The 17,183-nt window shown below is 41.5% G+C and overlaps 2 protein-coding genes across 2 annotated transcripts in view; both read right to left on the bottom strand.

Moving 5' to 3' along the window:
- Positions 1-1,103: 1,103 nt before the first annotated feature.
- LOC141417921 (uncharacterized) lies at positions 1,104-14,692 on the bottom strand. The gene is made up of 3 exons (XM_074057385.1): positions 14,660-14,692; positions 2,737-2,921; positions 1,104-2,694 (listed from the first exon to the last, which is right to left on the bottom strand). Exons 1-3 carry the CDS (start codon positions 14,690-14,692, stop codon positions 2,088-2,090), a joined length of 825 nt encoding a protein of 274 aa, XP_073913486.1. The 3' UTR covers positions 1,104-2,087.
- Znf134 (zinc finger protein 134) overlaps positions 2,673-17,183 on the bottom strand; it is a 38,812-nt gene continuing 24,301 nt past the window's right edge. The window contains exon 4 of the transcript XR_012442809.1: positions 2,673-3,553. The gene's annotated coding sequence lies outside the window, so the exon portion shown is untranslated. The remainder of the gene's footprint in view (positions 3,554-17,183) is intronic.

The raw sequence follows: 17,183 nt of genomic DNA on the forward strand, positions 1-17,183 counted from the left end.
AGTGTGGGAGTTCTTGGATACAGAAAAACATGTCCTACATAGCTGTCTAACAGTAACAATGAAACAACTTAGCAAAGGCTCCCTCTTCTTTCTGGGAAAGCATAGGAACTTATGCCTTGACCTACAAAAAAGTTAAGTGGACACAGTGGTCAGAAGAACCCTGCACATGCAAGACTTTTTTATCCTCTTCATAAAAGGAGATCTCCCCATCCTTTCAGATCCAATCAGACCAGTATCTTGGTAAACTGGTTTCCAAAAATGAGGTAAGAGAATAGGTCAACATTCACAAATTTTCTTTACATTAAAACTGTGTTTAGAACTTGTCATGATACCATTTTGTTCTTACAACTTTACAGATACTAATCAAGTGTGACCCACACAATAATGCTATTTCAGTGCTATTATTATTTCTATCAGTTGATAAGGAAGCTAGGTCCTAGAGAGGTTAAATATCTGTCCTCTGTCCAAATGTAGGAAATGTCAACACCAAGAACATTCACACTCACTCCTGAATTGAGTGCTCAATTTCTGTGTCACACTGTGCTAGAACAATTGATATTAACAGAATGACATAAATCAGTATTTGTGGGGCACTGTGAGGTTGAGCAGTCCATGGTGACTTCAATATCTACATCCACAGGCCTGGTATTATAGTTTGGATCTGTAATGTTCTCCAAATGCCCATGTAAAAGGCTTCCTCTATAGAGTGGAACTGTTAGGAAGTGGTGGAATTGTAGACATTAGACGTATGACTTTAATCTGGGGAACCCCCTCTCCCAAAAGTACTTGGCATTTTGTGGCATCTATTGTGACAAATGAACAAATTTATGCTATTCCCTGAGTTAATGCAGTTCAACTGACCCCTCCTCAGGTGATCTCTGGTCTCAAAAAATATGGAAGCTTCCAGTTCACAAATTAGGACCAGAAATCTCTGTGCTGTTTCACTGGAAGTCTTGGGCCATAATCCGCATTATGCAAAGATAGCAATAGGAACTGTCCCCACTGAGGCACATATTGTTAGGGATCACATAAAAACTGTCTAACCCTTCATATAAAGAGCATAACTTTGTGACCCCACAAAGTACAGTTACAACAATTCAAGGTGGGCTCAACAGTGACTTTATTAGTGCACAAAAGAGCAATGTGCAACAGTTACATTTGTGACTAGGAAGCTAGAAACAACTACAAAGGTCATGTAAGACCAACAACTACTACAAAGAAGCTGTCATCCTTGCAAGCCGCCAGCTGAATCAGGACAGAGTCTTTTTGGCTCTATGGGATCAACCATGGCATGATCCCTCAGCAGAAAGAATATAGTTGACATGACGGCTAGGGCTTCTCAAGATTTTCTTATCAGGAATAGTAGGGTAGAGACATATGTTCCTTGCCTTAGCACGTGAGGATAGCTTTTACCCACTATGCAGGGTGGTGTGGCAATGATTTTGAGGATTTCCAGGAGTTACTGGAATCCCCATCCAGTGGCTAAACTCATGGGGAATCTCACTCTAATTAGACATTTTCAAGTGTGCAGTTCAACTTCAGGCAGATGGGTCCCTAAAAGAGGCCCTCTAGTATGGACACATTGAACAAAAAGCACCTTCCATTCAGATCTAAAGCTGTCCCCACTCAGGGACTTTCTGTTGCTAAAGAAGGCTGGTATTGGCTGAAAGTCTTTTCACAACTGGTATGTTTTAGGGAACTTTCCATGGTGTGAAACACTTGGTGTAAAAGGAGACCTGAATGTTTAAAAGATTCTCCACATTCTTCACACTCATAAAGCCTTCCTCCAGTCTGAACTCTCCCAAGCATGATGAGTTGAACTCATTAAGAGTGAGGTAAAGCCTTTCTCTCACTGGCCACAGTGATGAAGTCTTTTCTCTTTGTGAGTTTCCTAGTGACGAATGACATTGGCTTTGTACCTAAAAGCTTTCCCACATTCAATGCATTCATAAGACTTTTCTCCAGTATGAATTTTTGCAATGACCAAGAAGATGGACATGCTGAGTAAAAGATTTCCAACATTCTATGCACTATAAGGCTTTTCTCCAGTGTGGACTCTCAGGTGTACAGCAAGGGAGTCTCCTTGTTTAAAAGATTTGCCAGTCTCTACACTCATAAGGTCTTTCTCCAGTGTGGATTCTCTGGAGTACAGTAAGGGCACCTCTTTGATTAAATGATTTGCCACATTCCCTACACTCATAAGGCCTTTCTCCAGTATGGACTCTATGGTGTATAGTAAGGTTGCCTCCTTGTTTAAAGGACTTCCCGCATTCTTTACACACATAAGGCCTTTCTCCAGTATGAACTACCTGATGTCTAATGAGGAAAGACATCTGACTAAAGGTTTTCCCACACTCATAGCATTCAAAGGACATTTCCACAGTATGAATTCTGCAATGAAAAACAAGGTGCGCATGCCAAATAAAACATTTTCCACATTCACCACACTGATAAGGCCTTTCTCCAGTGTGTACTCTCTGGTGTATATTAAGGTCACCTCCATGTTTAAAGGATTTGCCACATTTTCTACACTTATAAGGCCTTACTATAGTGTGGACTCTCTGGTGTATAGTAAGAGCACCTCTTTGCTTAAAGGATTTCCCACATTCTCTACATTCAAAAGGCCTTTCTCCAGTGTGAATTCTCTGGTGTACAGGTAGGTCACCTACTTGCTTAAAAGATTTCCCACATTTTCTGCATTAATATGGCCTTTCTCCAGTGTGGACTCTCTGGTACAGTAAGGACATCTCTTTGTTTAAATGATTTTTCACATTCTCTACATTCATAAGGCCTTTCTCCAGTGTGGATTCTCTGGTGTACTTAAGGGCACCCGCTTGCTTAAATGTTTTCTCACAGTCTCTACACTCATAAGGTCTTTCTCCAGTGTGGACTCTCTGGTGTGCAGTAAGGGTACCCACTTGCTTAAATGATTTTCCACATTATTTACACTCATAAGACCTTTCTCCAATGTGGACACTGTGGTTCTGAGCAAGTGAATACTCATCAAGGAACAACTTTTCACACTGTGAAAAGTTTTTTTTTTCAGTGTAGATCCTGAGGTTATGAAAAATCATATTTTTGTGATTAGAAACCTTTCTGCATTCAAACAACTTATAATCACTTTTTCCATGGTGATGGGCCTCCCCAAACTCAGAATAGTTTGGCTTTTCAGTGTTAGGAATGACCTGGAGCCACAGAAGTTCCAATAAATCTGGGTAATCTTTCCAAAGATCCTCACAATTGAGTTGCTTCCCTGACTCACAGAATTCAAAGCTCTTCAAAAATGAGGTCCAGTCTATATCCCTCTTCAAGGTCTTTTCCGCACTTTTATGGTTCTGGTGCTGAGGAAGGTCTGCACATGTCACAAACAAGCAAAATCTCTGCACAGGTGGAGCAGTCAGGTGCAAAATGTGTTTCAAGACTGGAATACAGATGTGACAAAGGTGAGTGTTCTGGATGGATGAACCTGCCTTTGGAGTCACCAAGAGTGACACTCCCTCCACAGACACACTCTGCATAGATTCCTCCTTATCCTCTGTTCTGTGTCCACAACCTGAAATCAGAGAAATCACAATGAAAACAATGAAATGCATGTAGACTATGGTGGGAAGGTATGCAAGACCCACAAAAGACAGGGTCTATCTATCTATCCATCTATCTATCTATCTATCTAGCTAGCTAGGTCTTGCACATGCTAGGTATGCATTCTCCCACTGAGCTACATCTTCAGTCCCAGAGGATTTTTCTAGGATGTAGGAGCATTGATCGATGTACAGGAATTGCTTCACAGTACTGGGCCTATAAAGCAGGAGAATCTGGCAAACCTCAGCAGACAAAGGACACAGGATGGGCTGTACCACAGGGAGGAGAAGTAGCTTACAGTTACACAAACAGCCATAAGGTACTGCCACTTCTTGATACCACTATCCTTGAACTGCCACGAAATTTCCCAAAGTTACCACACCAATCCTCTCTTTAGTAAAAACTTGCCAGCTACTGAAAAGTCCATGTTGTGCAGAACACTGATTGAATCAAATTCCAGGAATACACAAAAGGAACAGTACTTAGGGATCTGTAGTAGATCCCTAATGTGTAGACCCACATTAGGTGTGGGTCTGTGTTGGAGAACACTGTATAAAGGGAAGTGTATACAAACAAGTGATGTATGGAGACCACAAGGTAGGGAGCAGTCAGGCACAGATGATGTGAGAAGTCAGGTATGGAGATGAGAAAGTACAATTGGGATGTTTCCAATGGCACTTGCACCACAAACACTAAGGCCACAGGACAGTTTCCTGGTATGATATGAAAACCGCCAAGATGTCATGACCTTCATGAATTGCCCCTCAATTGGACCAGGCACTTCTTTTATTTTTTTTTAATTTATTTTTTCATTTTCTTTTATTATTCATATGTGCATACAAGGCTTGGTTCATTTCTCCCCCCTGCCCCCACCCCCTCCCTTACCACCCACTCCGCCCCCTCCCTCTCCCCCCCCAATACCCAGCAGAAACTATTTTGCCCTTATTTCTAATTTTGTTGTAGACAGAGTATAAGCAATAATAGGAAGGAACAAGGGGTTTTGCTGGTTGAGATAAGGATAGCTATACAGAGCATTGACTCACATTGATTTCCTGTGCATGGGTGTTACCTTCTAGGTTAATTCTTTTTGATCTAACCTTTTCTCTAGTACCTGGTCCCCTTTTCCTATTGGCCTCAGTTGCTTTAAGGTATCTGCTTTAGTTTCTCTGCGTTAAGGGCAACAAATGCTAGCTAGTTTTTTAGGTGTCTTACCTATCCTCATGCCTCCTTTGTGTGCTCTCGCTTTTATCATGTGCTCATAGTCCAATCCCCTTGTTGTGTTAGCCCTTGATCTAATGTCCACATATGAGGGAGAACATACGATTTTTGGTTTTTTGAGCCAGGCTAACCTCACTCAGAATGATGTTCTCCAATTCCATCCATTTACCAGCGAATGATAACATTTCATTCTTCTTCATGGCTGCATAAAATTCCATTGTGTATAGATACATTTTCTTAATCCATTCGTCAGTGGTGGGACATCTTGGCTGTTTCCATAACTTGGCTATTGTGAATAGTGCCGCAATAAATATGGATGTGCAGGTGCCTCTGGAGTAACAGTCTTTTGGGTATATCCCCAAGAGTGGTATTGCTGGATCAAATGGTAGATCGATGTCCAGCTTTTTAAGTAGCCTCCAGATTTTTTTCCAGAGTGGTTGTACTAGTCTACATTCCCACCAACAGTGTAAGAGGGTTCCTTTTTCCCCGCATCCTCGCCAACACCTGTTGTTGGTGGTGTTGCTGATGATGGCTATTCTAACAGGGGTGAGGTGGAATCTTAGTGTGGTTTTAATTTGCATTTCCTTTATTGCTAGAGATGGTGAACATTTTTTCATGTGTTTTCTGGCCATTTGAATTTCTTCTTTTGAGAAAGTTCTATTTAGTTCACATGCCCATTTCTTTATTGGTTCATTAGTTTTGGGAGAATTTAGTTTTTTAAGTTCCCTGTATATTCTGGTTATCAGTCCTTTGTCTGATGTATAGTTGGCAAATATTTTCTCCCACTCTGTGGGTGTTCTCTTCAGTTTAGAGACCATTTCTTTTGATGAACAGAAGCTTTTTACTTTTATGAGGTCCCATTTATCTATGCTATCTCTTAGTTGCTGTGCTGCTGGGGTTTCATTGAGAAAGTTCTTACCTATACCTACTAACTCCAGAGTATTTCCTACTCTTTCTTGTATCAACTTAAGAGTTTGGGGTCTGATATTAAGATCCTTGATCCATTTTGAGTTAATCTTCGTATAGGGTGATATACATGGATCTAGTTTCAGTTTTTTGCAGACTGCTAACCAGTTTTCCCAGCAGTTTTTGTTGAAGAGGCTGCTATTTCTCCATCGTATATTTTTAGTTCCTTTGTCAAAGATAAGTTGCTTATAGTTGTGTGGCTTCATATCTGGATCTTCTATTCTGTTCCACTGGTCTTCATGTCTGTTTTCGTGCCAGTACCATGCTGTTTTTATTGTTATTGCTTTGTAATATAGTTTGAAGTCAGGTATCATGATACCTCCTGCATAGTTCTTTTGACTGAGTATTGCCTTGGCTATTCGTGGCCTATTGTGTTTCCATATAAATTTGACAGTAGATTTTTCAATCTCTTTAATGAATGTCATTGGAATTTTGATGGGAATTGCATTAAACATGTAGATTACTTTTGGGAGTATCAACATTTTTACTATGTTGATTCTACCAATCCATGAGCATGGGAGATCTCTCCACTTTCTATAGTCTTCCTCAATCTCTTTCTTCAGAAGTGCATAGTTTTCCTTGTAGAGGTCGTTCACATCTTTTGTTAGGTTTACACCTAGGTATTTGATTTTTTTGAGGCTATTGTAAATGGAATTGTTTTCATATATTCTTTTTCATTTTGTTCATTATTAGTGTATAGAAATGCTAATGATTTTTCTATGTTGATTTTATATCCTGCTACCTTGCTATAGCTATTGATGATGTCTAGAAGCTTCTGAGTAGAGTTTTTTGGGTCTTTAAGGTATAGGATCATGTCGTCTGCAAATAGGGATATTTTGACAGTTTCTTTACCTATTTGCATTCCTTTTATTTCTTCTTCTTGCCTAATTGCTCTGGCTAGGAATTCCAGTACTATGTTGAATAGGAGTGGAGATAGTGGGCATCCTTGTCTGGTTCCTGATTTTAGAGGGAATGGTTTCAGTTTTTCTCCATTAAGTATAATGCTGGCTGTAGGTTTGTCATATATAGCTTTTATAATGTTGAGGAACTTTCCTTCTATTTCTAGTTTTCTTAGAGCTTTTATCATGAAATGATGTTGGATCTTATCAAAGGCTTTTTCTGCATCTATTGAGATGATCAAGTGGTTTTTGTCTTTGCTTCTGTTAATGTGGTTTATTACGTTTATTGATTTTCGTATGTTGAACCACCCCTGCATCCCTGGAATGAAGCCTACTTGGTAGTGGTGAATAATCTTTTTGATGTGTTGCTGAATTCGGTTTGCCATTATTTCATTGAGGATTTTTGCATCAATGTTCACTAAGGAGATTGGCCTATAGTTCTTCTTTTTCGAGGTGTCTTTGCCTGGTTTTGGGATAAGTGTAATAGTGGCTTCATAAAATGTGTTTGGCAGTTTTCCTTCCCTTTCTATTTCATGGAACAGTTTAAGGAGAGTTGGTATCAGCTCTTCTTTAAAGGTCTGATAGAATTCAGCAGAGAATCCATCAGGTCCTGGACTTTTCTTTTTGGGGAGACTCTTGATTGCTGCTTCAATTTCATTTTGTGTTATAGGTCTATTCAGGTGATTAATTTCCTCTTGGTTCAGTTTTGGATGACCATATGTATCTAGAAATCTGTCCATTTCTTTAAGATTTTCAAATTTATTTGAATATAGGTTCTCAAAGTAGTCTCTGATGATTTCCTGGACTTCCATCTTATTTGTTGTTATCTCCCCTTTTGCATTCCTAATTCTACTAATTTGGGTTTTTTCTCTCCTCATTTTAGTCAGGTTTGCCAGGGGTCTATCGATCTTGTTTATTTTTTCAAAGAACCAACTTTTTGTTTCATTAATTCTTTGTATGTTTTTTTTGGTTTCTATTTCGTTGATTTCAGCTCTTATTTTTATTATTTCTCTCCTTCTATTTGTTTTGGGATTTGCTTGTTCTTGTTTTTCTAGGAGTTTGAGCTGTATCATTAGGTCATTGATTTGGGATCTTTCAATCTTTTTAATATATGCACTCATGGCTATAAACTTTCCTCTCAAGACTGCCTTAGCTGTGTCCCATAGGTTCTGGTAGGTTGTGTTTTCATTTTCATTGACTTCCAGGAACTTTTTAATTTCCTCTTTTATTGCATCGATGATCCACTCTTCATTAAGTAATGAGTTATTTAGTTTCCAGCTGTTTGCATGTTTTTTGTCTTTACTTTTGTTGTTGAGTTCTACTTTTACTGCATTGTGGTCAGATAGTATGCACGGTATTATTTCTATTTTCTTATATTTGCTGAGGCTTGCTTTGTGCCCTAGGATATGATCTATTTTGGAGAAGGTTCCATGGGCTGCTGAGAAGAATGTATATTGTGTAGAGGCTGGATGAAATGTTCTGTAGACATCTACTAGGTCCACTTGATCTATTGCATATTTTAGATCTTGGATTTCTTTATTGAGTTTTTGTTTGGATGACCTATCTATTGATGATAATGGAGTGTTAAAGTCTCCCAAAACCACTGTGTTGGCGTTTATATATGCTTTTAGGTCTTTCAGGGTATGTTTGATGAAATTGGGTGCATTGACATTGGGTGCGTACAGATTGATGATTATTATTTCCTTTTGGTCTGTTTCCCCTTTTATTAGTATGGAATGTCCTTCTTTATCTCGTTTGATCAATGTAGGTTTGAAGTCTTCTTTGTCAGAGATAAGTATTGCTACTCCTCCTTGTTTTCGGGGGCCATTGGCTTGGTAAATCTTCTTCCAGCCTTTCATCCTAAGCATATGCTTATTTCTGTCGGTGAGATGAGTCTCCTGTAAGCAACAAATTGTTAGATCTTCTTTTTTAATCCATTTTGTCAAACAGTGTCTTTTGATGGGTGAATTAAGTCCATTAACATTAAGTGTTAGTACTGATAGGTATGTGGTGATTCCTGCCATTTAGTTGTCTTAGTTATTTGAAGGTTTGATAGTGTGTACCTAACTTGATGTTACTGTCTACTGTCTTGCTTTTTCTTATCCTGTGGTTTGGTGCTGCCTGCCTTTTCATGGTTAAGTTGGGTGTCACTTTCTGTGTGCAGGATCCCTTGCAGAATCTTTTGTAATGGTGGCTTTGTGGTCACATATTGTTTTAGTTTCTGCTTATCATGGAAGACTTTTATTGCTCCATCTATTTTGAATGATAGCTTTGCTGGGTAGAGTATCCTGGGGTTGAAGTTATTTTCATTCAGTGCCCGGAAGATCTCACCCCACTCTCTTCTTGCTTTTAATGTTTCTGTTGAGAAGTCTGCTGTGATTTTGATGGGTTTACCTTTGTATGTTACTTGTTTTTTCTCTCTTACAGCCTTCAATATTCTTTCCTTAGTTTCTGAACTTGTTGTTTTAATGATGATATGTCGTGGAGTAGTTCTATTTTGATCTGGTCTGTTTGGTGTCCTGGAGGCCTCTTGCATTTGTATGGGAATATCTTTCTCTAGATTTGGGAAATTTTCCGTTATTATTTTGTTGAATATATTACGCATTGCTTTCGCTTGCACCTCTTCTCCTTCTTCGATGCCCATGATTCTCAAGTTTGGTCTTTTGATGGAGTCAGTGAGTTCTTGCATTTTCTTTTCACAGGTCTTGAGTTGTTTAATTAATAGTTCTTCTGTTTTTCCTTTAATTACCATTTCATCTTCAAGTTCTGAGATTCTGTCTTCTGTTTGTTCTATTCTGCTGGATTGGCCTTCCATTTTGTTTTGCAGTTCTGTTTCATTCTTTTTTCTGAGGTTTTCCATATCCTGGCAGTTTTCTTCTTTATTCTTGTCTATTTTTGTCCTGAGTTCATTTATCCATTTATTCATTGTGTTCTCTCTTTCACTTTGGTGTTTACACAGTGCTTGTATGGTTTCCTTTATTTCTTCTTTTGCTTTTTCAAATTCTCTGTTTTTATTGTCTTGGAATTTCTTGAGTGTCTCCTGTACATTTTGGTTGACCCTATCCAGTATCATCTCTATAAAATTCTCATTGAGTACTTGTAGTATGTCTTCTTTTAAATTATTCTTGTAGGCTTCATTGGGTCCTTTGGCATAGTTTATCTTCATTTTGTTGGAGTCTGGCTCTGAGTTTCTGTTCTCTTCATTTCCCTCTGGTTCCTGTACTAATTTTTTGCTGTGGGGAAATTGGTTTCCCTGTTTTTTCTGTCTTCCCGTCATTGTCCTTGGTGTTGTTACTGTCCCTGTACTGTGTGTAATTAAGTATTTTCTAGCTTGTAATAATAACAATGGTAATATTGAGAATGGAAGAGTGAGCTGAGATGGAAAGCAAGAAGTTAAAGAAAAGGGGAAACCAAATATACAGACAAGAGGGAGAAAGCAGAACAAAGTATCAGACAAGAGAGTTTCAAAGTATAAACAGGGAGTGTTAGTGTACTAATTGACAGTAAGCTGAACAGACATTAGAGAGACAGAGAGAGGATTGAAAATCAAAGATAAAAAAAATAAAAAATAAGTAAGTGAAAGTAATATCTATATATAAAAATAAATTAAAATAAAATGGAAAATAGAAAATTAAAGAAAAAAAAACCAAAAAACTTCCAAGTTTATATGCAGTGCAGTTTCAGTCTTAATAATTTGGGTGTGCGTCTCAATCTCCAGTCCTGGAGTTGGTGCCTCAGATGTTGTTCTGTAGTTGTCTCATCAAAGGGTATGCATAAAGTAGAACAAAACTACACACTCACACACACACACACACACACACACACAAAAACAAAAAACAAAAAACAAACAAACAAACAAAAAACCTCACCAAGTTTCCCCAGTTCAAATGCAATACAGTTTCAGTAAGTTTTTCGGCTTGCAGGTGTAATTCGGTTGTTCTCTCATCAAAGGTAGGGAGAAAGAGAAAAAAAAGCGTCTGGAGACAGTTCTGAGAGTGGTACCTGCAACTATGGCTTGCCTGCCTGCTGCTCTCAGCCTGTAGCTGGCAGCGTTATTTATGCAGATCTCTGGGGTGAGCTTAGCACTCACCTGGTCCCACAGGCTTTGTTTGCTCAGAGTTCTCCTGTGCGGGAGCCTCTGCTACAGGCTTTCCCCTTTCCAAGCACTGGGAAAGGTGACACTGCCCCGCGTTGTCAGGCCTGTGTGTTTATTTACAGTTCATGTGGGAGGTGGGTCTTCCCCCCTCTCCTCTGAAGTCTTCCTCCCACTGCCACTTTCAGCAGCTTTCCTGCTTCTGCTTACTGGGCAGTGCTGCTGCTCCTGCCGGCCCACATGTTTGTTTACAGTTCACGTGGGAAGTGGGTCTTCCCTCCTCCACTCTCACAAGCTTCCCCGCTCCTGGTTGCTGGGCACGTGACCCGCTCCTGCCAGAGGCACTCCGGCCTGCCCGGCTTGTTTATTTACAGTCCCGGGAAGGATTCCCTTCCCCCGATCTTCAGCGCTCAGGGCGCCCCACCCTCTTTCCAGCGTGTCTTAACTGTTCTTATTGCTTATTACTCAGTTCTCTTTTTTTCCCGGGTGGAGGTCAGTCTGTCCAGGAGGCTATGCTGCTCTGGCCCAGGCTTGTCTGTGGGGCTACCGTGGTACCGCAAAGCTCACCTGGTCCGCGTCTTTCCAAGCCATATGGGCGCCGGCCACTGGCGGCCCCGGGGGTCCTCCTCGTTTCTCCGTTTAACGTGAAGTGGAGATTCTCTGTGCCGGCTGGAGATGTGGAGGGGTCAAAGTTATGCCTTTTCTCAGTGATTATGCCTGCAAAGTGTGTCTCCAGCATCTCTCCAAGATTTCACTATAGGAGGGTCGCTTTCTGCTTCCTACCTCTAGCCGCCATCTTGGAATCCTACCTTCGACCAGGCATTTCTGAGGTCATCTTGTCATGTCTACCCTAGGAAGCAAGCAGGATTCTTCCTGTATCCATGTTGTACCATTTATGAGAGGTACATGAACCAAGTCCCAAAGTAAACACAGGATACATGAGCCCTCATCAATGGCCCTGAGAAACTCAGCACAGAAGAGACCAGAGTAAAGAAAAACAGTATTACAGAGAAGATTGGAAGGAGGGTCTGGCCAGGATAGCCCATGATCCATGTGGATATCAATGATGACAATGCCCAGTATTCCTGAAATAGGCAGCTGTGAAGAAATGTCAGTGAGAAGAAGTGCAAAGAACTAGGAGCAAAAGATGTTATGGATCTAGACAGTCCCCCAGTTAGGGAGAGGGTAAGCAAGGGGAGATCCATTGTGCCGACAGCCAGACATCTTTCTCCTAAATCATTACCTGCACTCATTAGAGGAACATCTCTTATGGGTGCTCAAGGAATTGGCACAGCTCGGTAGTAGCATCCACAGTACATGTGCCTGCAAAATGGAGAAGTCAGCAGGGCTAAGGGACTGGCAGTGGATGAGGCAAAGCTGTCTTTGGGGTAAAGAGAATGCACAGAGACAGGGACAGAGGTGGGTTTGACATCCTTACCCATGGAGGTAATAAGTGCAAAGTTCTCCAGCATCACATGGAGGTACAAGAGCCTCTGAGCTGCATTAAGTAACTCCTATTCTTCCTTGGAGAAATAAATGACCACATCCTCAAAGATCACACAGGCCTGCCATAGTGGGAACAGAACATTCCATGATCAGGTTTCTTGTAGAATGGTACGTTGATCCCCTCACACACACCTATTATGTGTTACCCCGTGTAACACCCACCCCACCTCAGAGAAGATGCCAGGCTCCAATGCCCCTGATGTCCCCCCTCTTCTTATAGCATATTTAATCACTCTTTCCTCCCATAGTACCACCAGGGAGGTGAGTAATCAGGCACTATGTAATTTCTGGGCTTGGCATGTAGGGCTGTACCCACTCTTGTCAGACAATCACCCAAGGGTCCAACAGGTGGTACTCTTGTTATTTTTATTATGAATTTTTTTGGCAATAATGGAACTTAAAACCAGAGCCTCACACTTGCTATACAGGTGCTCTACCACCTAAGCCATGCCACCAACCCTCAGATGATACTTTTGGATATCACCAAAGATGGGCTCATTTTTCACCTTCATGTATGAAAAGCAAGCTCAAGGGCTATCATTTCACATGACCTCTTCAGGTTCATAAGGATTTAGGTTATATATGTGGCACACAGTCACCATAGGACCAAGAACATTGACCATGTTTTCTTTATTCTTGATACTATGACATTTATGGCCTTCCTGACTGGAAGCAGACTGTTCCTTCCAGGGCCAAGTTTCAGAGATACGAAAGGGCTGGCTAACCCAGGGAACTACCTTGTATAAACCAAATAAGCCATGCAGAACCCACACCTCCAGTCAGCTCCTTTATCAATCTGTCACACAGGAACCTATGGTTTATCATGTCCTAAGATTCATCAACCCACTACCAGATATTTGACAACTGAAAACAACTCCTGTAGTCCAGCTCACAGAAATTATTTTTGTTATCTCCTCCTTAGCTTGATCAGTGAAACTACCTGCTGTGCCAATTCCTTCTAGTGAAAATCAAAATAAGAGCTCTGGATCATGATCTTCCCAATACTCTATAATTCCTGATTGACTCTGGTCTTTCCTCACCTGGTCTTGCTAGACATGACATGCTTCCTGTTTTCAGTAATCTCTAAGCAGTTGTCCTTTATAGCTTTGTGTATCTGATATAACTAAAAAAATTCTGGGCATATTTGGACATGTGCACATACACAGTCCTCAGTGACATGCAGAAAGTATTACCTTTCTGTTGTGTTTTTTCCTTCAAGACAGGCTCTTTCTATATATCCTATGCTAGCCATGAAATCCCAATCCTCTGTCTCTGCCTCTGGAGTGCTGAGATTACAGCCATGGGACAGCATGACTAATTTATCACTCTGATTCTCTAAAGAGAGTGCTATGTAGAGCAGATGAAAGTCATATAAGCCAAACCCACTTACTCTTCTACCTAGGCATACAGCTAAAACACACTGATCAGTACTGGGAATGCAGGTTTAGCCAAATGCCTACTGGTATGAAGAATATATGCAAGTGAAGTTTGTATACACTTGTCCCCTTTCTGTCTCATTTCTCTTCTACTGGCTGAATTATGTCAGAGAAACCTTAAAGTTACTTGTTTAATCTTAGCAGCCACTGTGTCTCTCGACTTCTTGTTGCAGACCTCATTTGTTGACATACATGGTACTTGCTGTGACAGGAACAGCTAGACATTCCAGGAGGTGATGACAAAGACCTTCACACAAAAATTCAGAGGCAGAGTTCTAAATGCTGAATGTTTCCAGATCCCATTTGACCAGTGCACTCCTGCCCACTTGACAAGGTGCTATGTGAGAGGCCTCTCTTTACGCTCCATATGTCTTTTCCATGCTACCACAGATAAATCCATTTTGGTTTACAAAATCAATGCCCTGTCTGCTGATGGCAAAATGTATAGGATTTTGCGGTTGTGAAGAATGAAACCTCCCCATTCTGTCTTGAACTATGAGAGAGGCCTGTCTGGGAATAATGTTGCTGTCAAACTAAGAAAAATGCTTATCTGAGACCGGAAAACTAAAGTAACGGACACAGCCGTCATGCTGTAAGAGGGTGGTGATAGGAATCACCACAGAACCCATTTTTTCTGAATTGCATGTATACAAGGTAATAATGCTCAGGTATATACCACTTTCACAGATAGATACGGGATGCTAGGAAGATCACACTCTCCTTCGAGAAAGTGTTTCCTGAGTCTCCTATGAAAGACGCAAATGCTCCTGGCTCAATGGTCCCTCCAACACTTTACAAAACCGGCACTTGTCCCTTAACACTCCCCCAACCTCATCGTAGGAACTTAAGAACCCACGCACGGCCTCCCACAATGACCTGAACACAAAGATATAAACTACAGTGGCTTAATCAGGCGCCCCAAACTGGGTTCTAGCACTCGAGGGACTAAGGGCACTTACCTGAATCGGCTCCCTCAGACAGGCGGCCGCCATTGGAGTAGGCGGGCGGGGCGGGGACCCGGGCATGGCTGTCACTGCCGCCGCAGTCCCTAGACCAAGGGTGAGCGGCAAAGACGACGTTCCCCTCTGTCGGGACGCTCAGGTCACCTTAATTCACATTCGCTTCTAAAACTCCGTTGTTCAAAACTGACTGGAAATAGCTGGGACAGCCACACCGGAAGTCCCGCCAAAAATCTGCGTCCAAGGACGGAAGCGGCCATTCCTTGAGCTCATTGGTCCTGTCTTCCGCTAATCAGGTTCCCGCACCATGGATTACGTGCAGGTGCTCCAGGTTGTCCCTGTCTTTGAGAACCTGAAGGACACAAGCGCCTCTGGGAGTCCAGGAAGCACTCCTGTCCCGGGAGACTCTGTTACAGGTTCCAGAGCCCCCTGGGAGGCCACGAGAAATTCGAGATTTGTCCACTGAGCAGAGCGGGACACCCAGCCTTGAGGGAGGTGTCTTTGTGTTGACGCTCACCTCAGTCCTTCTGTGACCCAGTTTTCTCAAAGACAAACGTTCTTTCTTTAACTGTCCAGAGAAGAGCCCTGTCTTTACAAGAGGTCATTGGATTAGAGCCAGGACTGTATTAACTGAAGGGAGAGTCCAGTACACAGATTAACCCCCAGCTCCCAGCAAGGAAAAAAAGGGAGTCTACATGGTTTCCTAAGATAGAGATGGTCGGGTGGATGAATATTCGTGGAATATTCATGACCTTTAAGTTCTCTCTTCCCCCTTCCTGCATGACAATGTGTGGCCAGTTCCAGGGGTTGTCATGGAAATTGGAAACAGTCATGACACTGGTAGGTGGGATTTACTACAACGAGTAGTAAATTTCCGTTTTCTGCAAGGAGCTGGATAAGGGCCAGGACCTATGCACTAGAGCACATAGAAATGATTGGAACTACAGAATCCACAAAGTGTACCCAAGCCATGTCTTGCCAGGCAAGGACTCTGCCACTTGAGCTACACTACCCCCTTCCCCCCTCCCAATTTTATTTTCATTTTGGTGGTATTGTGGTTTGAACTTGGTCTTGCACTTGCCAGGTCAGCACTCTACCACTCGTGCCACACTCCCAGGCATTCGTTTTGCATTTGAGACAGGATTTTGCCTATTATGGCCTCAAACTCACTATCCTCCTGCCTCCCTATCATAGTGACTGGGATTACAGATATGTGTCACCACTCTCCTGGCATTCTCTTTTCTCATTTCTTATTGCTAAAGTTTTATATCACTTTCTTCCTGTTGGAAGACTGGATTGGATGATGGTAAATATGTTAAGACTTTATTTACTCAGCCCTACTCTGCTCAGCCTTGGAAGTGGAGAAATTCTCAGGTGGTAAGTTGGCTGCTTTTGACCCTTCACCTTGTGGTTTAACATTCTCTGGGAATATGTGTTGATAAATGAAGTCCTGTAGTACTGTCCAGCTTTGGTCTCATCTCATTTTTTTATCTTCTTAATTTACATCTTCTGGAAGTAGTCTTCAGCAGGAGGGCTCCTGTAGAATCCTGGCTATAAATCTGGGACACATCCTATCTTACGTGTCTGCCTCATTCTCTGGCAGCATAGTTGTGGACACTTTTTCCTGTACAAAAAAGTTACAATTCTGTGGTCAACACCCACAGGGTCTCCACATGTCAAAGGGGAAAAACTTCACCTGTACCTGGTCTTTGTACCTGATCTTTGGGAGCACTCACTAATCCCTTATTATTTTCACCAAACCCATTATTCTAGTAATTCAGCTGGATCCTTATATGGAGACCATCTATAGTGCTATGGTTTCTGCATATTTAATGTCAAACCAACTGTAACAGTTACTGTAACATTTGTTCCCTCTGCATCTTTTTTTTTCTTTTAACATCAAACCCCAGTCTCTCCATCTCATATACCATGAAGGTGATTGCTTGGATTTTTCTCCTTTATGGTTGTCTGGTATGCAACATCATCTTCCTTGGTGTCATTTCTGTTGATGAAACGTTGATTTCTTATATCTTACCATTTTCCTTTTCCCAAATCATCACTGTAATGATGTTTTCATCTCCACTGCTAGGTCTGCCAATATGAGGCTGGCAGGCCATCACTCTCTGTGGTTCCATGCTTGGTGTCCTCAGTGCTGGGTGGGAGTGGTAGGTGTCTGATGGACCTTGCTGCTGATGGCTGTGGAAGTCATGAAGAGGTCAAATTGAAAAGCTCAGGCTCTATATTATGTGTGATGTTTACTAGTTTGGCTTTGGAAGTATCAGCTCTCTGCCCTCTTTGAGTTGGCAGTCAGACATACTTGACTGAAGTTGCAGTGATAATCCTGAGGACCAATGTGGGAATTATCAGGATACAGAAAAGTATATCCTAAATAGCTGATGAGTGGCAGCAATGACACAACTTAGAACAGGCTCCCACATTGTTTCTGGGAAAGGATAGGAATTTATGCCCTGATCAATGGAAATCCATGCAGTCACACTGGGAGTCTTCTTTGTCCGCTTTGTTA

This window comes from Castor canadensis, chromosome 16 (assembly GCF_047511655.1).
Source record: "Castor canadensis chromosome 16, mCasCan1.hap1v2, whole genome shotgun sequence".
Classification (NCBI taxonomy): domain Eukaryota; kingdom Metazoa; phylum Chordata; class Mammalia; order Rodentia; family Castoridae; genus Castor; species Castor canadensis.

Coding starts and splice junctions, on each gene's coding strand:
- LOC141417921 (XM_074057385.1), bottom strand. CDS start 14,692: ATGGCGGCCGCCTGTCTGAGGGAGCCGATTCAG. Junction 2,922..14,659: donor GTCTGAGGGAGCCGATTCAG/GTAAGTGCCCTT, acceptor AAATCATTTAAG/CAAGTGGGTACCCTTACTGC. Junction 2,695..2,736: donor AACAAAGAGATGTCCTTACT/GTACCAGAGAGT, acceptor ATATTAATGCAG/AAAATGTGGGAAATCTTTTA.